General features: G+C 50.6%; 1 protein-coding gene across 4 annotated transcripts in view; it reads left to right on the top strand.

Annotated features, from left to right (window-relative positions):
• The window catches only part of cog6 (component of oligomeric golgi complex 6), a 50532-nt gene extending 29047 nt beyond the window's left edge, over nucleotides 1–21485 (top strand). For 3 of the 4 annotated variants that reach the window (XM_088379994.1, XM_088379995.1, XM_088379992.1), the window contains 14 exons: nucleotides 3372–3483; nucleotides 3769–3851; nucleotides 3930–4000; nucleotides 4287–4380; nucleotides 5100–5228; nucleotides 6251–6342; nucleotides 6431–6495; nucleotides 6568–6777; nucleotides 7518–7649; nucleotides 7715–7882; nucleotides 8470–8577; nucleotides 9439–9492; nucleotides 9604–9683; nucleotides 10267–21485. In XM_088379994.1, coding sequence (XP_088236120.1) covers nucleotides 3372–3483; nucleotides 3769–3851; nucleotides 3930–4000; nucleotides 4287–4380; nucleotides 5100–5228; nucleotides 6251–6342; nucleotides 6431–6495; nucleotides 6568–6777; nucleotides 7518–7649; nucleotides 7715–7882; nucleotides 8470–8577; nucleotides 9439–9492; nucleotides 9604–9683; nucleotides 10267–10414 — 1546 coding nt within the window. In that variant the 3' untranslated portion in view covers nucleotides 10415–21485. The remainder of the gene's footprint in view (nucleotides 1–3371; nucleotides 3484–3768; nucleotides 3852–3929; nucleotides 4001–4286; nucleotides 4381–5099; nucleotides 5229–6250; nucleotides 6343–6430; nucleotides 6496–6567; nucleotides 6778–7517; nucleotides 7650–7714; nucleotides 7883–8469; nucleotides 8578–9438; nucleotides 9493–9603; nucleotides 9684–10266) is intronic. The other variant, XM_088379993.1, reaches the window with a different exon arrangement.
• The last annotated feature ends 511 nt before the right edge of the window (nucleotides 21486–21996 follow it).

Below are 21996 nucleotides of genomic sequence, written 5' to 3'. Positions count from 1 at the left end.
TCAAAAAGTGCAAAGTCGAAAATCTGTATTTGTGATGAGTTCGAGTCATGAATGAATCATTTGCCGCATGAATATATCCGCTTGTATTTGCATAAGGAGGGCTGGTCACTACCCCCCCCACCCCCCTCCAGTGCTTGATGTTGAGATGCACATCAAAGCGGTCCCCGCTCCCGAATCTCATTCAAGGTGCATTGTTGTTATGCAACAAACAATTTTTCATACTTGCTGACAACACAAAGTGGAATTTATTTGTTCGCGTGCCAGACTTGCGAATAGCATACATCCACGTATAACTGACAGCCGTTCGAAATGCAATGAAGAAAAAAAAGTATCGACGCAAAAAAAAAAAAACCTCCGCTACCCAGCCTCCACTGCACTTAATATCCAAATTATTCCCCAAAATATTTCGTTTGTTAATCAAACCAAATTTTTCACAAGAGCGTTCAGCGTTAGCTCGCCTCGCCCGCTGCTGGCTGCAAGCCGGAGCCCAGCCTCATTTGCATGCGTGGCTGCGACCTCCGTGCTCAGCGACCTTGACGGGAACGCGCCCGTGTTTTTGGCAAGAAAAGGTAGTGGTGACAGCAGCTGTGATGTACCACCGGCGCCGCCACAGCAGCAGCATCAATTCCCACAATGCCTGCTTGAGTCGAGCGAAAAAAAGGACCGACATGTCAGTCAAAGGGACAGCGGGGGGGATGAAAGCTCACTTAAGCACAAGACGCTTTTGCTCGCTTAAATTACACCTCATAGGAACTATTATTTGGAAAAGATCTCCCCGACTGCCGCCTCACAGCAAAACGGAGCAAATGTGCAATCAGCACGTGTTCAGTAGCAAATGATTTGATTTGTACTTAATATTTGCATTCACAAAGCGGCACAAAGCTCCAAGTGACAACTCGGTCGGCTTCGACCTTGTGGCAAGTGCTTTTTCTTGTCGCGTACGCGACCGGCGCCGTGCTCTCCCGTTTTCCTCTGCATAATAGCCAGATTTGCCACATAATCTCCCAATCTGAGCCGGGCCGGCCGTGGAGAGCGAGCGAGGCCCGCTGTGCGGATGCCGGCGCGGCGTGTGTATTCAGCAGGCCCGTCGCCACCCTCCCCCTTCGCCCTGCGTCGCTCGCTATCTTATCAGCCGGCGGCAGCGTGTCATTTGTCAGCTCTAATGAAACGGAAAGGAGCGGCAGATTGCACGAGCAAAGGTGGCAGGCGGCCGGTCGGGGGGGGGTGAGCCGTGTTTGCCCGCCGGCATTCTTTTGTCATCCTTACGCTGCGCAGCGTGCGCCTTGTCGAACGACGCTGTCGACAATCCAAGAAACTTTGCACCTGGCCGGCGCAGCGGCTCTTTGACAACGCACGTCGTCACGCCCGACGTGTCCCGACGTGTCCCGACACCGAGCCAGAGGCGTTGCAGTTCAAAAGACAAACCAATGAGTCACGTTTTCTCCATTAGCCCAACGCACTTTTAAAAAAGGCTTGTTGCAGTCAAATGTTAAAAAAAAGGGTTTTTAATTGCTTCTATTAATGATTGAAACACAAACTACACCACCAACAATAGAGGATGTACTTCTTAGCCGCGGAAAAAGCCATTGTCATTTCCTGGGGATGCCGCAAGGTGGTAGCAAAGTACTCTTTTGCTATTCGACAGGGCTTTGGAGTGAAAAAACAATGCCCCCCTCTTTTTTTTTATTCAATGACTAATGAATGATAAGTGTAAATGATGAATAGGCCAATAGCCCCCCTTCCAGCCTCCCGTGTTAAGTCCAAGCCAATGTTGCCGGTGTGACCTCCACAGTGCAAATTCTCCCGAGAACAGGCCGGCCGGACGACAGCGTAAACAAAAGCCATCACGCTTGAGCTGACTGTTAATCGTCGCCTGGCTGCTCCCTGATGGGACCTCGTTCGCTCGTTCGCTCGCACCCCGCCACCGCCGGCCGGCTGCCACTCTCGCAAACTATTGGGACAGGCAGCTATTAAAATCCTGGCCAAGATGGAAGGAAATCTGCATTTTTCCTCTATTTTGCAACTAAAATAGCTTCAAGTTTTTTTTTTTTGTTGTTGTTGTTGTTCTTTGTTAGAGATTCACATTCACCTCAGCAGCTAGTCTATTTAGAGAAAAAGAAAAAGAAAAAAAAACGGACTTGTCGTGCTCTCAGTCTCACTATTAGCTGGTCTCTTAGTGAAATGAAGTCTTCACCGGTAACGTGAGTGTTTCAGCATGACAGAGCCATTAACGGGATTGTATTGTACGGCCTCAGTCATTGTCGCCACTGGAGAGATAAAATCAATCAGTTGGTGCGGCGGGCGGGTGGGGGGAGCTCAGCAAAGCGGACCAAACACAGCAAAATGTTGAATGTTGCTTCTTATAAATCCAATCTGATCAGTCATTTACATTTGATGGACGGAAAACCAAAATAATAATCAAATGGAAGTTGCTCGCTCGCTCGCTCGCTCGCTCGCTCTGGTCCTGTGAGGATAGCAAGGCCGAGATGGAGTCTGTTTTTGCAAAATGTGCGCATGGCTAAGTTTGATTAATGAACAAGTTGGCACCGCATATTGTATTCATACCTCATAGTAGAAGAATATGATCAAAGCGCCCCCATTTTTTTGGTAAACCTCTACTACTGTTTGCAGTGTGCATGTTGAATTCAAAGAGGTCACTGACTCCTTGTCAACATTTGGTTTCATTGGTTGTAATGAGAAACTTGTTCAACCCGTCATTGTGACTCATGAAGAAAAATGATGACTGCGGCAAGCTGCTTCTCCTACATCAGACCCTCGGAACGCTTCAGCAGTCGGACAAAAAAAAAAGAAAAGAAAAATGCTATGTCGTGCCCAACCGTTTGTACCCGAATTAGCATTTTATGCACACGTATATTGTGCTCACACACATTTCTCGATCCTATGTGGGGCTCAGAGGTATTTCAAAGTTCTCAAGTTCAACCCCTGGCCCCCATTTCCACGATTTCCTATTTGAACACTTTATTGGAAATGAAGAAATGGAAGGTCAGACAGACAGCAGGCTCACGGAATGAATTTGAAGTCAGCAGCCACCCAGTGATTTCCTGATCCAAGCCGGTTGGAAGTGGACAGAGGGAGGGATTGTTGTCCCGACCCAAGTTGCCAGTGTGATTGGGCTTGTTACCGTGGAAACTATCACCTCATACAGACAGCAATGATAGCAATGTTGCTGCTGTCCAAACACAGCCTCATTCAGCCTTCCCTCCGTTGCGTATGGGTCCTTTCTTTTTTTCTCCTGGTGTGAGACCGCCACCTGCTGGATGGCTGGCACTACTGCACCCATTGAATCGCCCCATTTTCGGGTGGTGTGGCTTGGATGAAAGCTTTTCATTTTGCTGCGACTTGTCGTTTAGCCATCGTCTTGAGGTGAGGGCCCAGGTGGCTCAGGCCTTCCTCGCCAAGTTCCAGCTGTCCAGCGAGGAGATGAGCACCCTGCGACGAGCCAGAGATGCGCCCGTGACGGAGGTACGTTCATTTCTCCACGTGGGATTGATCAAATGTGAGCTTTCTCGCACCCTTGCAAAGTCAGCTCAGGCCTGACGACGGGATGTTTCGGAAACCTGAGTGGGCTGTGTTTATTAATATGCAAGTTTGCCGAGACGGGCCGAGACACTGACACCTTGATGCCGCCCGCGACAGAATTTTTTTTGTTCACATTTGGGAAAAAATATTCAAATGTTCTATCGGGAAACACTGTTTTTCTTTTCCTTTTATGTTTGAGTTTTTTCTTGTTTCCTTCTTCTTTTGTAGGACTTCTTCAAAGCCCTGAGTCGAGTGAAGCAAATCCACGAGGACGTTAAAATACTGTTGCGGACCAACCAGCAGACTGCGGGGTATGTATTTTTCATCTCCCCCCCCCCTCCTCCAAGCACCGCTACTCTCGGTGCGAATGTAACCTAAATGCGGTGTAGGCTGGAGATCATGGAGCAGATGGCCGTGTTGCAGGAGGAGGCGTACGAGCAACTCTACCGCTGGGCTCAAAGTAAGCTCGCACACACACACAGCCAATGAATACTTAATAGCAGCCCGTCGCTATTCCAACGGTAAGCTACAGGCTGCATCATCCACTTGCATTGTGCCAACAGGTGGCAAATGTCACAAACATCACCAGACGATGCTATTGTGCTTGATGAAAACATACAGTCGCAGTTTTTAAATGGCCTCTTGAAGGAACTATAAGACAGATGCATATGCTGTTCATCCAAACATCTGGGCTCATCACTACGGCACGAATACCACTTTGACTGCTTTCTGTATTTTGTCCCCAGACGAGTGCAGAGGATTAAGCCAGGAGACGTGCGATATCAGCCCCATCTTGACGCAAGCCATGGAGGCTCTCCAGGATCGGCCCGTCCTTTACAAGTAACGCACGCGCGCGCGCGCACAGCACCGCATTGACTTTGTCCGGCCGCTGCGTCTAAAAGCAGCACTAGGGGGGAGTGCTGCGCCTCATGTCGACTGCCTTTTCCATCCTGTGGTTCTTTTACCCACTTGTTGGAATTCATAGGACTTTTGAATGGGAGCTGCTGCAAGGCGTAAACTTCAAAGCGGTTTTACACAAACACCTTTCGGAATGTTGTCTTTTTTTGGGGGCGTGCCGTCCTAATCCCAATCCCTTTGCCGAATACGCAGGACACGCGTGCGGGTTCTCGATTCCAAATGATTTTCATGGCCAAGGCTTAATTGGTTGTTATTTGCAGGGCAGTGACGTCCTTTCTACTTGCTGCAATACTGCTTGCTGTCTTTCCACAAGGTTACTGGTGTCCATTAGTGTCTTCTTACTCTCGTCAAGATGACAGTGAGCCAAATGTCACATGTTCATCCTACAGTTTTTTTGTTCCCAATGGCCAACATCCCCCCCCCCCCCCCCCCGCCTTCCTCCAGTCAAGGTCACGCTCGCAGCCGGCCGGGTTTTTCCTGGAATCTTGACTCTATATCTGCTGTTTAGTCTCACAAAGCCTTCACCTTCCTTGTGGAAAGGCTGCAGGCCGGGCGCCCGATTTGTTTCGCAAACGACCTCCACGGCACCAAAACACGGCCGCCGAGTTCCCACACGGCCTCTGCGTCTCTTTCGCCCGCAGGTACGCCCTAGATGAGTTTGGGACGGCACGCAGGAACGCGGTGGTACGCGGCTTCATTGACGCCTTGACGCGCGGGGGCCCGGGCGGAACTCCCCGTCCCATTGAAATGCACTCCCATGACCCCATGAGGTAACATTGCAAAGACAACCCCAACATCCGTGTAGGTTGTCCATTTTCTTTCTTTCTTTCTTTCTTTCTTTCTTTTTCACTCCGCCAAAAGATGGCGCCAATGAACGAACGCATCTTGTGTTTTTTTATTTGAATAATTTGGTCAGTTATTTGCCCGAATTTCTAAGCAAGCGTGTGACGGCTGAGAAGAGGCAGATGTTGCTTGAATTAAAACTTGTAGCTGACTTGGCCAAAGCACAACAAGCGTAATACATCTACTCTTACCCGAATAACGGCAGCCAAGGGCGTTCAAATGATTTTGCAGCTGCGAGCCTCTTTCCTTGTAAAGATGTAGAAGCCAAAATGGAAAATGACTGTTTTTGCACCACGTACATTTTCAATTGGAAAATAGAGCGGTTGAAAAGCGGCTAAGCTAGCGATCCAACGCCGACCGCCATTTTGTAAACAGCGCCTGCACATCCGCTCACGACAGTGGATAATTATCCAATTGGATCACGTTCAATTCAGTCCAAACAGAATGTTGAAACGGACATACAGCATTTAGTTGTGCTTTATTGTCTGATCGGGAAGGCGTCTTGGTCCTCAAGAGTAGCCGTCAAATTGATAAGATGACCCTTTGGCTTGCTCGGCCGCCAACGACTCTTACCGAGCGGATATTTGACCAGCGCGTGTCCTGATTAGCCCAGTCCTCCCGGGAGATTTTCTCAGAATGGTCCGCAGAATAGCCTTCACTTAGTCGTTAGTCGGTGGCATCAGCGATTCTCAGAACATTGAGTTGTTTCTCAGCACACCCCCACCCCCCTCCTCTTATGCATGCACACACACACTGGTTGTACCTAAACCTTGTTGTCTTTGCAAGTATTACATAAAGCGCCAAAGGAGCGAGCGCCGTTGTCTCTGGAGGGGAAATGAAACATGATGGCGCATGATTGCGTGCTCCCTCCCGCCGGGTTAAAATTAGCTGGCCGGGAGGGAGGGAGGTAGGGGGGGAGGGCTCCGCTTCACCTCGTCCGTTCCGGCAGGTACATCGGCGACATGCTGGCCTGGCTGCACCAGGCCAGCGCCTCGGAGAGGGAGCACCTGGAAGCGCTGCTCAAGCAAGTCACCCTGCAGGGTATGGATAGCAACTGCACCTTTTGTCCAAAGCTAAATCAAGGTGGGCGTTTGAATTTCTTCCCCCCCCCCCCCTTGTGTCGGTCCAGGCGTGGAGGACAACATGCAGGAGGTGGTTGGACACATCACAGAAGGAGTGTGTCGTCCTCTGAAAGTGAGCGGCGGTTCAACAAATAGCTCTCGTCGCCGCTCTTTTGGCTCTGACGTCTCGCAAACCACTCCCCAGGTGCGCATAGAGCAGGTGATCGTGGCCGAGCCAGGCGCGGTGCTGCTCTACAAGCTGTCCAACCTGCTCAAGTTCTACCACCACACCATTAGCGCCATCGTGGGGACCAGTGCGGCCTCCTTGCTCATGACCGTGGAGGAGATGCACATGCTCAGCAAAAAGATGTTCTTCAACAGCCTCAGCCTTCATGCCAGCAGACTCATGGACAAGGTATGCACGCCGGTACGACCAGACGTGGTCCTCCTGAGGCAAATTTGGTGGCTGAAGACAATTGCCGCGTAAAATGCGTACGCCAGACTCGACACATTGTTTCCAAAATGCGTACGTACGTAAGCGTCATTGAAGACGTCAGCGATGATTATGAAAACATCAAGCTGCTGTCACCTTTCTTCATTTTCATCCATTGGCCCGACAATTTAGATCTGGAGCTGTGGAAAGCATTTATCCCCCCGCCGCATTCATCCAAGTGGCCCTTACCGACTATCGGAAGAAAAAACACGGGTCGGGCCACTTCTTCTTTTGCTTAAATTGCCGTCCAAATGTACGGTAGCACGTAGCGGTGGGCTCCAGCTGGCTCCCGATCGATATCCGCCGGGCCCGCCGCTAATCCGATTGAAGGCCTCCCCGGGCTTCAGTGTCGATTGCAGCTAATGCCAGGAACGCGCTCTTCTGGTAATGAGCACCATTAGGTGCACAAAAGATTGCCCGGATCCTTTTTTCCGTGTCTACCAGAAGATTTAATCACCGTCCTTTTCATTAGCAGCGCAACTGACTCACAGATTACCTGTGGAGGACATACTGAGATGGTGATGACACAAGTTTTGGGACACGCATTTGCAGCTTCTTTAAAATGGCGGCGGGCGAGAATCATGTTGTGTGGGCGGGAGTATGTTTACAAAGGCGTTTTCGTGCCATTCTGAAATTTCAGCCAATTTTTTTTTTTTTTGTAGGTGGAGCTCCCGCCTCCTGACCTGGGCCCCACCGCTTCCCTCACCCAGACGTTGGCCCTCCTCAGGGAGGTTCTGGCCTCTCACGACTCCTCCGTGGTCCCCGTGGGTGCTCGCCAGGCCGACTTTGCCCAGGTAATCAATTGAGTCTTTTCGGCCCGTCTCGTTGTGTCCTTTGAACGAGGTTCCCCTTTTGTCAGGTGCTCTCGTGCATTCTGGACCCCCTCCTGCAGCTGTGCACGGTGTCTGCCAGTAACCTGGGCACGACCGACATGGCCACCTACATGGTTAACTCGCTGTATGTGATGAAGACCACGCTGGCGCTCTTTGAGTTCACAGATAAGAGGCTGGAGATGCTGGAGTTCCAGGTAGGCACCAGCCCATTCCAGGTTTCAATAATAAAGTGTCCATCGCTGTTCCTTGGACAGACTCGGACTCCAGAGTAAACAACGTCCAGCCGCCCCTTTCAAAGGTTTTTTTTTTTCCAATTTTATTTTCCTCCTCCTTGTCTGAGGGGACGGGTGAGCAGTTCCACGCACCCCTCCTCCTCGGCAGAGACGGACGGGCGCGAGCAACGGCGCCAATGCTAGTATACTTGCAATGTTGATACATTGTCTCAAAACAAAACCAAAAAAAGCCGCGAGTTACCACCAAGGACAATTTGTGGTGGACATCCAAGCGATGAGACTCTGGTTTGAAACAAAAAAACCAACATCCATGAACATTTCTTACCATGTGATAAGCTCTCGTTCCCTCTCTGAGGTGCGAACATTAAGTTTGTCGTCTGTCTATCACTCGTCTAATTTGAACACATCCTTTGTGTGTCGTACAACCGTGCTGCGCTGCGCTGCGGTGGAGACGCTCCATTAGGCTCGAGTAGCGTTTGCTCACAATGGCAGCCCCCCCCCCCGCTTAAAGCACTCACCGGCCTCTGCCGCTTATTCTGTTTGGGCAGATCGAGGCTCACCTTGACACGCTGATCAACGAGCAGGCTTCCTACGTGCTGACCAGGACGGGCCTTAGCTACATCTACAACTGTGTGCAGCAGCACAACGCCGAGCAGGTCTCACAAAACATATTTTCATTTGGTAGCTTAGGCCGGTCGGATTTACGATGACACCTCACAGAACCTTTTTTTTCCTTCCGACTCAACGGGTCTGCAAGCAGTTCCGTGCCAAGTGTCGTTGTTTACGCCGCCGCCGTCACCACGGTTACCATAGCGCCCCAGTCGTATTGTATGCTTTTATTTCTTACGCTATGAACCCAAGCGGAGCGTGCGACGGTCTGGGCCCGCCGCTGAGTGACAGCCACGACGGTAGCCATAGCTGCGGTGCGTGTCGTGACGGCGCGGGCTGGTCGGGTCACGCCGGGACAGAAGCGCCTCGCCGCGCCCCGGCCAAGCGTCACCGTCTTCCCGGGTGGCCTTGCCCGAAATACTTGCGCGTGTGTTTGAGGAGAGCAAGTTTTTGTGTGTGCGTGTGTCTGCACGGCATGGCACGGCGACTATTCTTGGCCTTCAAGGTTGTCTTTTGCTATCTGCAAAATGTTTCCGCCCTGTCATTTTCTCTCGTACGGGACGAGAAGGCGGACGGCCGTCGCTTATATTGTTCCTCCCGAGGCAGTCGACTTGCTACGGCGTTTGTTTATCATCACTTATGGTGAACTCGTTTTTTTTTTTGATCCTATGAGTTTTCTATTGAATTGATTATCTTTCATTTGACCTTTGATTCAAATGATTTGAACACTATGTAAAATGTTGGCCCGGAGTGAGAAAAAAGGCTTGTCTGTACGTTGTCGTGCTTCATTCCAGGTTGCAAAATGGCTGTCTGACACCCGCGATATGATAAGCCAGTCATTTGACTGTCGGCCAAGAGGCCTAAATCTTTTAACATTTGAGCAAATGAAATGTTCTTGTGGTTGTCAGGGTCCTATGTCCCTCCTGCCCGGCATGGACGTCTCCTCGGTGAAAGCGGCTATGGTGAGTGCATTTGGTGCGGCAAATGGCCAAAGGACAGACTCGAACCTTTTTTTGTTTGGCGCCAAGGATGCGAATTGTCTCTAAGCGTCGCTCATGTTTGCGGTACGACAGGTCCAGTTCGACCGCTACCTGTCGTCTCCCGACAGCCTGGTGATGCCTCAGCTCAACTTCCTGCTGAGCGCCGCCATCAAGTGAGTGTGATTGGACCCTCACATGGCACGCTCCCAACAAAACACTCCACTCAACGCTGCCGCCGTGGCGACTTTTCATTTGTTTGGTGTTTGCCCGGCTGACGCGGAGGGGCGGAGGGAGGGAGCGAGCGAGCGAGCGAGCCCAGCGCGCACGTGAGCTTTTAGCCGCCGGCGTGCTGTGAGTCGCGCTTACTGGGAAGTGCGGCCGGCCGGCTTGAGGTGCACTCTGTACCTTAGGTTAATGTTCTCTATTAATGGACGCCGCGGGTCTAATGGGCAGGACGCCATTAATTAGCTTCCGGTCCATTTCGGCGGTTCTCTGAAATCGTCTCGATGGCGTGCGCGCGCGCGCGTCCGAGCTGACGAGCAAAAAAAAACAAAAGAAAAAAAAGCACAAAGACCGCAAATGTTCTTTTTGTTGTTTTGTGCTTTCTCTTCTCTTGAGCGAGATGTCTTACGTATTGAGGTTGCAAATGGCTGGACAATTTCAAATGGTGGATTTTGGAAAGACCCCTGTCCGGCCGGCAAATTGTTTTGTACATGAAGTCTCTTTCTTGACAAATGACATCACAACCTTTCACAGGGACCAGATCTTCTCGCAGTCCACCGAGCTGGTGTGCCGGGCCTACGGGGACGTGCACGCGGCGCTCGGCAGCCCGGCCAACGCCTACAAGGACCCCGAGCACCTCCTTCCCAGATCCCCCCAGCAGGTCCGGGCCCTGCTCTCGTGAGAGACGTCCGTCCGTCCGGCCGTCGGTCGGTCCGCTCCCGTTGCAGGTTATTTCCAGAGCGTGGTCATGTGTAATCATAACACAGACGTGCACACGTGTGGCCGGCCCGCGTTAGGCGGGCGGGGTCCTGTGGCCTGTGAGTCAGCTCCCACGTCTTGTCTGTGGAAGCTCACCAATATTGTTACTGCGTTAATATGCCGCAAAGAGCTCTTTTTCTATGATATAAAGCAGATGTTTATGCCCAATGAAAAACGTTTCAGGGTCATTCGTCAACAATTCCCCATAGCTTTCCTTCTTTTCTTTCCCTAAAACTTTATTGAGCAGAGACATAGATTGGACATTTGGCACAACAGCAAACTCACCTCTATGCGACCAAAGTGAACTCGTACTCATCTCGTGACGTCAGAATAAATGAAAATATCATTGCAAGTTTCTTGTGCGGACGTCATTATGGCCAACTCGTATATTTGTAGAACTGATTCCAAAATTAGGCTTCCAAAATGGAACCGTACCTAATGAGTTGTCCGCTATCGCGTGTGCTCCAAACGCTCACAACGTTTGTGTGGCATTTTGCAGCTCGGCGAGGAGTTTGCACCGCCGTGCTGACACGGCTGCGTCTGATAGCGTATCGGTGACACACACACACACACAGACACACTCCCAGAGTGAGTTCGCAGTGTGCGTGCAACGTTGTGTCATGACATCAGGCCTGATGGCAGCGAGCCCTGCTGGGGTCACTCCAGTTCATTGGACGCTGCCTTCTGGTCCCGGACACTTCCGCTAAGACGTGGAATGCCTCGGCATCTCCTCCCCGTCCTTTTAAATAGACGCGCGCGCTCGCTCGCTCGCTCGCTCTCATCCAGGCCCCTGTTTTTATCTTGGATGATGATGTCCTCTAAAAGAGGAAAAGCCACCCACCATATGGAGACCATAGAACATATTTTTTAGTCTCTTCATTTCTTGACTGCAGAAGAAGTCACCAGGGATGCGGACACAGTCACGTAACGAGACTGCCAAAACTATTCTAATCAAAAGCAAAATCTTATTGCATTCTTTTTTTTTCCCCTTCCATTCACTTAAATGGAAATTTCCCCATACTTGTATTTAATATTGCTTCATGTAGCACACCTGACTGTGTTCCTTTGTGGTCTTGTTGGCTAAAGTTGGACTTTGTGCCATGAATGAAAATGTTTGTCACGCCCCTTCTAATACAGTATGATTCATATTTACATAACCATCTCAATTATGAATACCCCCCCCCCCATCCGCCTGCCCAGCCCCCTTTGCTTTTCATGGTAATTATTTGTCCAAGTTGCTTTTGTTATCGAGCAAAGGTTAGCCCCCCGCTCTCAGCGGAGGTGGTTATGTAACAAGCTCCTATTAGGACGAGGGACATTGGCAAGTTGGGACTTCAAACACAAATGACACAATTGAACCGCTTTCTTTCTTGGGATTGTTGTTGTTGTTGTTTTTTTGTGTGTCGTGATTTGGCCACATGCATCGGCCGGCCGGCCGCCCGCCCGCCTATGAATGCGCGTCCATCTGCACCCCCTGGCCAGAGCAGATGCACGTCCAGGTGGCCCCATAAACAACGCTTCGGTGGCCACGTCGCCGTTTGCCTAGCGATGATTGACTGGCCGACCTGTCAAAGATGGAGCACCGAGCTCTCCTCCCTCAGAAAGCCATATTTTTTAGATGTGGATTTTTGCTCTTTGTGGGTTGGCCCCATTCCCCCCTGCTAAAGTTTGATCAATTCTATAAATTTGATCATATTTTGGCGAACAAAATTAGAAATGGTTAAAAAAAAACAACAACCCAGAGTGTTCGAATTTTGGATACAAAGTCAGACGGCAGGAATACGGCGTACTTCTTTCCTAACGACGGCGCTTTTGGCAAACGAGTTGTCAGGCTGGCCGTGTTTTGCGTAGCATTGTGTCGGCTTCTCCTCCCGGAAGAAACTTGTTGGGAACGCTTTGTGCCAGCCCCCGCCGGACGCTAATTGTCGTTGTTTAGCCGGCCGTGACATGCGCACGCCTTTCTTTGGAGAAACGGACATATTTTGGTGGAGTTTGGACCCCAGTCAGGAACGAGAACATGAGCGCTAACAAGCGCCTGAGTCATGCCCGCACCCTGTCAATCATTACTCATTAAGTGTCGTGCACTCAGACTTGGGAAAATGAACGCCTCCTCCCTCAAATCAGTCTGATGGAAGAACAGTAACGCTAGTTGTGAGTAGAAACCGTGACGTTGAAGAGTTTGCTAACCAAAACAGCAGCACCTCATGTCCAATAGGACTCCCAATTCTGAAGGCATCATTGAGGTGATATGTTGACTTGTGAGTGAGCGAGCTGTGTTTTTGGGTCGCACATCTGGCGGCACCTCTTTCTCTGTGCTCCTCAAGTGTCTTTTAAAAGAACAAAATGATTGCTTCATCCGTGCAGCTGCACTGCAGTGCGTGTGTGTGTGTGTACGTGTGTACGTGTGCTTTTGTGTCATGTGGAGTTGTGTGCTGTGTGTGTGTGAGGGAAGTGTGTCTGTGTACGCCAGTGTGTGTGCGCATGTGCCTGGAGGCCTACATGTCTATGTCTGAATTTGCGTGTGTGTGTCGAGAGTGTGTCCATGTGCAAGTGAATTTGTGTTTTGTACGGTTGTGATGTGAAGACGAGTGCGCAGGTTACTGAGTAACCCGCAGCAGCAGTCGTGGTCCTCGCCTTTGCCCTAATAGCCCTTCACCTCACGCACCACGTGAAGCATGCCTGCATGCTGACTTCACTCACGCACGCACACACGCACTCACGCAATCCCATTGCGCTCGCATTATGTGCGGAATTTCCCCAGCTCGCGATGTGGCAGGTGTAATAAAGCTTTGAATTGTTCCATCGTTTTGCATGACTCAAGCCTTGAGTCACCTTTTGATGTATTTACCGCCGCGGGCGGGCTGGCGGGCTGGCGGGCGGGCCACTTTCCCGCTGGATTTTGCGCCACTTTTACGATTTCATCTTGAGAAAATGTCACAAGTGCTGAGTCACGGTAGCCTTTTGCGGCGTAGCGCTCGTGCGAATCCAAATTTCCAACATATGGTTTTGTGGGGCCGGATGTGCTTGCTTCCTGTAAACCTGGGTCAAGCGGAGGCCAAGTAGACCGGTTTGGCAACGGCCAATTGTAATCATCGTCATTTGGAGACTCTCCGAGAAATGAGCCCGTCACATCTTTTGTCCGGGCGAGCCGTTAGCGACGCTTGCGCAAAATGCATGTTCCAGATGATATCGCGCGACGTGCAGATTTGAAGACTTGGTAGGATAGGATGTGTCATAAGAAGGACGGTTTCCTTGTTTTTCAACCTCTTTGTTTTGGGCGCATTTGACGAATGCGTTTTGTCGTCGACCGCTGAAGTTAGTCTCAAAGCAGCCAAATAGCGCCTGCCGCTCAATGTTAAGCCCGCCTCATTATCTCTCTGCGTGAATGAAATTGTTTTGCGTCTATCAATTCACAGGAGGCCCGCCCTAGAGACCTTACTCCGAGCTTAAGGTGCTTTATGGTGAGCTGAGTTGTTTGCGTAGCGCTGAGTCAGCCCATAGCCACTCCCGCACCCATACTGTCGTCGTCGACGCAAATGGAAAGCGTGAGTCACCGACTCGTGTGCACGCTTCTCATTAGCGTCACTCGTGTGATGAGTGGGCGTGGCTAAACCAGTGCTGGCCAACGTCAAGGCACAACCGGAGATGCCAGATCGGACGCCAAACTCTGGGCCCCGTCGGTCATTGTCACGAAGGGGGATACGGCCGTTTGTCCACGGGGTCCCTCGTCTCCCCTTCCCCATCTAGTATAAATATCAAAAAGTAGAAAGAAGCACGTAATTACACCATGGACTTCCTGCAAACCTGGTCCACACAGGTGCAACAGTGCGCCACTTGATGACGTGTCCATGGCCATTTCCCTTGTCAACTTTGAGTGGGACTGTTTACAAGTCAAAGTAGGTCACTGGTGCTGTGATTCATGCCAAAGTCCTTTGCTTCTCTTCTTGTCGTAGTTGCGCAACACTCGTGTCATGTGGCGACGCCCACGGGAGATTAACATTTCTTTCGTTCCATTTCAAGGCGCCGCGCACGTGTGTCACATGAGTGGTGTCACGCTCGAGTTGATTTGGACTGCTCGCTCTCTCGCTCGCTCTCTCTCTCTCTCTCTCTCAGGTGTGACCCCAAAAAACAAGTGACCAAATAATTAAGCGAGCGACTAATTTGGAGCCAGGCACGTGATTGGCCGCTCACTCCTTTCTTTGTATGTGCGTGCGTGGGTGGGTGGGTGGAGTTCAACATAACGTCCAAATGGGCCCGTGAGTCACTGTGGCTGCACTGCGAGCTTGTGCTGTTGACTGAGAAAATGAATCAGGGGGGCCACCCGAGCAGCTGTCCCAACAGGGGGCTCCTGAGAGCCGCCGCACGGGGGTCCTTGCGCAACTTGTGCCGTCCGTGGTCTCGCTCGGCGACTGGCACGGCCGCACAGACGTTTCCTGCTATTCATGCGAGCAAAAGGTCACGACTTTCTCCGCAGCGTCGGACGTGCGTCGTTGCCCCCCCCCCCCGCGTTGATTAAGAAGCAGGAAGCCCACTTTGACCCCCCGAGTAGGAAGTCAGATAAAATCCTGAAAGGCTTTCATAAAAACTTGATTTGTTTTTAACACGGTGTGATTGATGACTGTGTGCGTGCGTGCGTGCGTACTTTCCACTGCAGCCATTTTTTTTTGCATGTCCGCCAAAGTAGTTGAGTACATTTATACAATTGAAATAGTATTAAGATATCAAATGAGTGAGAAATGAAGACACACGTTACTCACCCTAACGTACAAGCGAACAAATTGACATCCCGACTGTCCCGTCGACAACTCATAGTTTAATGGCGAATAAAAGTCAACGGTTAATGAGATGGATCCCAAATGTGTACGGCGCCATACATTTGTCCGACACGGTGAGGCAAGTGGCCGATTGTTGCTTTGGAGCGACGGTTGCCGTGGAAACAAGAGGCCGACTTTTACATTGCGGGCGACGACGGACGGTGAGTCAGCGAAGCAGACTACTCAAGAGTGCATCTGCTGGCACCATTTGCATTTTGTTCCCTTCTTCATCTCGATTGCTTGGACTCCAAATGATTACTTGCACAAAAACTTTGTCGATTTTTCTTGTCATCTTTCCATGAAGAATGTTGGCGTGGCTAACTGTGAAGAACGTTGACTTCCTCCCCTCCTGGTGATGAGCTGTGGGAGTCGCAGCCGTGTTTTCGGCCTTCCACCTGCTCCCACGGCGCGGCGCGGCGCGGCGCACCCCTGGGAGCCCGTTGGTGCTACGCAGCCCCAGCCTTGTCCGGACTTGTCAGAGCGCGGCGGTCCCACCGTTACAGGTCAGGCCTGTTTTCTTGTGCCTGCCGTCTCATCTCGCATGGGATGCCGCCAATATTAAGTGTTACACCTGAGACACCGCCCACGTGTGTGTGAGCGTTGACGTACAGTAATTGCGCATAAGATGGCGCGAAATGTGTTTGGCACTTATCGTTTTGTGGAGGCCAATTTTTTGGCTTTGTTTTTGTCTACGTGACGCTTGTTGGCTTTCGCCTTTGACCCGGTCCAGTCTTGCAGTGAGGCTCAAGAAGCATAGTCGTCACGTTCCAACGGAGTCGTGGTCATGGGCAGGCAAAGCGGGTCCGTGTCTGAGCCTTGCGAGGAAAGATAGAGCCGCTAGCCTAGTGTGGGAATCGGGCCTTGACGGGGATCTGGTGTCCCGAGCGAGTAGGTGGAAAGCAAGACATCTCGCCACCTTGAAGCTGCTGAAGCTGTTTCCAATCACGGGTCGCAGGTGGCCGGCCGCACAGCTCGCGGCGGGCCCGCAGCAGGTTGCCCGGCAGGCTGTGTTGTGTCAGGCGGGCCCGTGATTGACGGCCGGAGCTGGAGGAGCTCCCGGAGGGGGGGGGGGCGGCCAGGTGGTCTCCGCTGACTCCTCAGCGCCGACGCAGAGGCTCGTTAGGTTCTCACACGAACCAACGCAAGCGGCCGCAACTGCAAACTGTTTTGGTCAAACTGTTGCCAAAGAGTTGAAGTTGTGGCCGCTTTTGGCCACTGCTTTTCCCAAGCCTGGCCCGTTAGCTGCTTAGTTGCGGAAGCTATTTCGGGATACGTTGCTCTTATTGTAACCGGCTTCCAAACAGAGTCGTCATTGTCACTTTTGTCTTTGCTAATACTTGCCATTTGTAACTTTTCTCTTCCCGTTTCCCTTGAACTACCCCAATGGATCCCCCTTAACCCATTTGTTTTTTTTGTTTTTGAATTAAAACCCATCTCCCCCTATCTCTTTTTGTTTTTCAACCGATGCCATATTGCTAACTTTAGTGCTTATTATTATTATCAGCGCTAATTTGGATTTGCATATTTCTGTCTTAATGCATGAAGAAAGAAAAGGCATTTTAGCAAGCATGTGAGTGAGCAAGCGAGCGAGCGCGTCCTTTTGGACTGGCTTTTTCTCTTCCTGTGAGACTCTTAAGTGCAAACTAATTACCTTTGGCGCACTAATGAGAAGCAGCTACTCCAGGTTACAATATACCGACGACTTATTAATTGCAAGCATGAAGTTGTCAAAAGCCCATACAAATTCTCTCAATTGAATTTTAAGCCCCAAACAAAAAAAATTCTGAGTTTGTCGCCACGGAGACGATGATGCGGGCCTTCTCCCTCCCTCCCTCCCTCCCGTCCCGGCCGAGTCAGCGGAGACGTGTCGGCGCATCCCGCCGGACCTGATCTAGCCGCGCCGTCCTTTCCATCATCCCCGCCATGATGAGATAATCATTGCTGGCAGAGAGCTTAATGTGGCCCAATTAGTTGACAGATGACACGTGGTGACCCGCTTACGGCCGTGCGACAGACGCCGTGCCTCGGAGCCTCCGTGTGCGCCACGCGGCCTGGCTACCTGGCTGCCTGGCTGCCTGGCTGCCTGGCTGCCTGGCTGAAGGCTTACGTTGTCACTTTGAGCTTCTTTTCCAGTTCCATGCAGTTGTTTGCCTTGTTTATAAATGCCCAAATGGTCCTTTCGAATCGCCTGGCATGATACAAAGCATTGAAGTGCACCTTTATCCCGATCATGGCTTCTTTGCAATATAGAGAACGGTCGAAATAATTCTGAAATGGATTGAATGCTTTTATGACAGATACATGATCTCAAATGATGAAAAAAACAACACATTTGGAATTCCTGTTACCAGACCCCGCTCAGAATAGCACAGATTCCACCTTTGCCCTCAGCGCAGGCCTTTCCGACGTTTCCCAGAAAGCGCTGGCGTGTCGTTGCCTACGCTCTTGCTCATCAACTGACAAACGGCCCTAAAAGCAGCACCGCTCGCTCGCTGAAGCTAATACGAAAAAGCAGTCAGTAAATAAATGAGCGCGTAATACGCCGAGCGGAGCGCGTCTCGGCTCGGCTCGCCCGCGTTTCTCAGAAGACGGCGGCGGGCCGGCCGGCCGGCCTAATGAGAGGAGCCGAGGCGCATGCCTGTGCACATGGCAGCGCAAATTAAAACGTCTCCCGCGGGCCGCCTCTCTAATTCGCTGGCACCGTGCCCCCGGCCTGTCCCTGAATTACCAGCGTGCCCCCTCCCCGCCTCCAGCCAGCCAGCCAGCCGGCCGACCGACCGACCGACCTGGCCGGCCGGCGATCCCCTCTTGTTCCTCTCTGAATCAATAACAGAACACATGAGAAATTCAATGACCACGTGTTTTTGAGGCCGGCCGGCTCTGTGTTTCTGTACATGCCGGTCCAAATTTAGAATATCTGATTCTAGGAACACAAGTTTCGGGGCGATGGGGTAAATTCCAACGTATTTGTCTTCAAAACTTTATTGTTGTGCTTGTACTTTGTGCTCTTTCCATTTTGAATGGGAAGTCCTAATAAAGGGACCCAGGAGCATTTGTCACTTTCCTTCCCGCTCACGTCCGTCAATCTCTACTGTAATTGCGCGGGTATTAGCGGGCAACTCACGACGTGGTTGCCATGGCGACACCACTTGGTTTTCACATTCTTCCAACATTGACCAAAATAGCCTCCTGCTTTCAAATCGCATCGCCGTTACGTTTGCTAGCGTGAAGCGACACACCCACTGGTGTAATAATAAATAACCATGAAAGAATTGCCAGAAGAAAAAAAGACGGATTCAAATGTGTCATCCTTTGAGGCGGGCGGGCGGGCGGGCGGGCGCGCAGGCGGCTTGGGTGAGCAAGACAATAAAAATGAGGACAAAAAGCCGCACGTGAATGGAATGAATTAAAAAGTGGCTCTGCTCGCAGTCTAGACTTGAAGTGAGTCAAAAGCGTCCCCGCCAGAGTCTAACATTCGCACTCACCCCACGTGAATGTGTTCAATATTAGCGCGCAAGGACGGGAACAAAGTCGTAGTAAATCATCTTCTCCAGTCATGAGAGTGAAAACGGCATTTGCAGACCCTTTTCAAAGCAGATTCCATTGCATACCTTGTTCATGTCCTAAGTGATTCTCTTTTTTTTTGCAAAGAATTTGGCAAATTGGAGACACAGCTCCTCTTTTAGATTCTCAGTACGGCAGTAATATGAGTCAAGTCCCCATAACTTTCATCCTCATCCCGCCACGGTTACATCACTGGGTGACATCACGGTGCCTTTATTTTGTGCCAGGGAAATCCCAGAGCCCGACAAACAAAGCCGAGCGAGGCGTATGTTTTGGAGTCAAAGCGAGCGACGGGCTTGCTTATGAACGGGAAGGCGTCCAGCCGGCCGGCCGGCCGGCCAGCCAGCCAGCCAGCCAGCCAGCCAGCACGTGCCCCTGCTGCTGCTGATGTTGTTGTTGTTGTAGGTGTTGTTTTCAAATGTCTCTGCCGAGCGTACTGGAAGCAGGTGACTCAAGCTAGGCTCAGGTAACCCATATGTTCCCCGCGTACTAAAAAAAAAGGTAAACAAGCGTGTCATGACATCTAATAGAGCTTTTGAATAAGAGCATGAATGGCACTCACGGAAGGGAGGGAGGGAGGGAGGGAGAGAGGCAGGGAAGGAAGGAGGGGGGGAGACTTTGTACCTTCTGCCCTGGCCTGCCGGCCGGCCATTGATGTGCAACACGCGTGACTTGTTGCAACACGAGCCACCGATGAATACGCATCTGTGTGAGTGTGTTTGCTTGCGTGTGTTTGTGTGTGGTCACTCATGGAGCTAAATAATCCCACAAAAACATGTGTCACAAGGTGTCCCTAAAGTTAAGAGCAGGAAGGGGATGTTTTGCGGATGTGCTCCAATTCAATTGCTAAGCACTTATTTACGTCTACATTTCAATTCCTAACACAATTTCTTGATTTTTTTTGGGTCCAAATTTCGTGAAATTGCAACTCGCCGTTTATTTCTGGGGCAACAGCTAAAGTTGTACGTCAAGAACCAAACTATCATCAAGTATTATTTTCTCATGAGATCCCTCTTGAGATTTGTGGCGTGAGGTGGCCTTGGCCTCACGTTGACGCCGTGTTGGCATTCCTCCTGCTTCCTTGTTGCCTGGCGCACGGCCGTGTTTACATCCTGTGCGCCTTTCACCCCATTTGTCCTCCGATGTGACGGGCGCTCCCCGCCGCCGCCGCCGCCGCCACCGCCGCGCCCAGCGCATACACACTCCTCTCCTCTCCTCTCCTCTCCTCTCCTCTCCTCTCCTCTCCTCTCCTCTCCTCTCCTCTCCTCTCCTCTCCTCTCCTCTCCTCTCCTCTCCTCTCCTCTCCTCTCCTCTCCTCTCCTCTCCTCTCCTCTCCTATCTCGCCGGAGGAAATAGCAGAAGTGGCGTGCCAGTCGCAGCTCACCGCAAAGGCTCGCCGTGGCCGCTTTGGGTATAAATCACGGCCGGGATAGGAGCGAGGGCGAGCCGGCTGCCGTAAATAGAAGGGCCGTGCGTGTCGTAAGAGCATACAAAAAAAGGGGCCTGCGGCTTGTGTGTTTTCATTTACATTTTTTCGCCGGGCTGCAAAAAGGCCTGGCATTGTTTGCAGTCATGAGACCAGGGCAGGTTGTCGAGTTTGCCGTTCCGAGGTCAACGTTGTGTAATACAAATGTGTCATTTGTACTCGGATTCTTTTATTTTGTGGCAAATAGAGTTTGGATGATTTTCATGTTGTCATGTAATCATTCCAGACACTCACTTGAAGATCCTGGCACACTTGACGGCCTGGCTTCTGGGAGGGGGGGGTGTCGCTGGAGTCACATGGATGTGCTTGAGGGCTAAACAATATATATTCCGTGCAGATTTGTCATTTTTTTTAATGTCAGCAGGTCACGTCAGGACGCGAATCAAACGGCCGCCCTGGCCGGCCGGCCCGATCGTCTCCTCCCAAGTGACATAACAGTGGTGGAAGTCCATCTGTTTCTCCTTAGCTTGCTCGCTCTCGCTCGCGCCCTCCTCAGTTCGGTTCGGCACGCCGCTCTTAGAGCAGAGGTGGCAAAAGTACGCTCTCTCTGTACTTGAGCAGAAGTACAGATATTTGAGCCCAAAAAAAGACTCTGGGAAAGGCAGAGAAGTACAGTTGTAACTTGATTAGGAGTTTTATTATCATTGTATGAAGTCCATTTTCCATACAATTGAATTCCATGACTCGTTTAAAGCCGCCAATAAACAATCACAATAATATTTGAACAAAAAATGAGCTCTGTATGCAGTACAAACATAAGACAGTGAATGAGAATGTACTGAAAAAGCCTCATGGCGTGCCTCAGGGTTCCGTATTAAGGCCAGAGATGTTGACGATTCACGCGAATATTCTTTGATCATTTGCATGTTGCTGTGTTCCATTTTGAGGGTGATGATGATGCAAGAAGCTATTGTTCTCCTTACTCAGCTTCCAAAACACTCCAGTTGCTGCCATCATCAGCCTTTGACACAGTTCATTTTCCTTTGATGGGCTCAAGTTAGCGCAAGACCGTGTGATGTTCAAATGGCAAGCAGCTTCCATGATTGTCAACTCATGTATGTTTGAATGTTCTTTTTAAGCACATGAAAACTATTTTTTTCTATTTTATTCAATGAACGGATGAACCATAAGTTGTATGCAATACTTTTGTCCCCATAGCCTACACTGCGAACTTGCTTTTTCTACGGCTGCGCAAACATTGTTAATAGTTACCAATACAAATGATCATCATTATTAATAAGCTAATCTCCATAGCAAATGAGAGCTAAACCAACAAGAATGAACAATAACAACAATACAAGTGAGGCTGGTAAACAGTACTGACAGGAACTGTGTCTTTGGGGCTCAAAGTCTCTCTGAGACTTATTTGTGTCAGACTTGAACCACCCTGGAGACAGCACGCACGCGCGCGCACACACACACACATCGCACACGCAAACGCGCACGCACAGAGGTGTGTCATGTAGCACATTCAATACACTTCTTGTTTGTCTATTGTTGTTGACATCATGACACATTATTGGATCAGCATTTAAACCTAGTAAATGTATTTAATTAAGCTGAAAAATAATCGTGATCATACAAAAACCTGCTCCTTGATGTAAGAGCCAAGCCTGCATCATTTGTGATGGATGGATGGAT

Source organism: Syngnathus floridae, chromosome 7 (assembly GCF_059516105.1).
Source record: "Syngnathus floridae isolate MCC-2025c chromosome 7, RoL_Sflo_1.0, whole genome shotgun sequence".
NCBI classification, from domain to species: domain Eukaryota; kingdom Metazoa; phylum Chordata; class Actinopteri; order Syngnathiformes; family Syngnathidae; genus Syngnathus; species Syngnathus floridae.
This window is presented reverse-complemented; position numbering and strand designations above follow the sequence as displayed.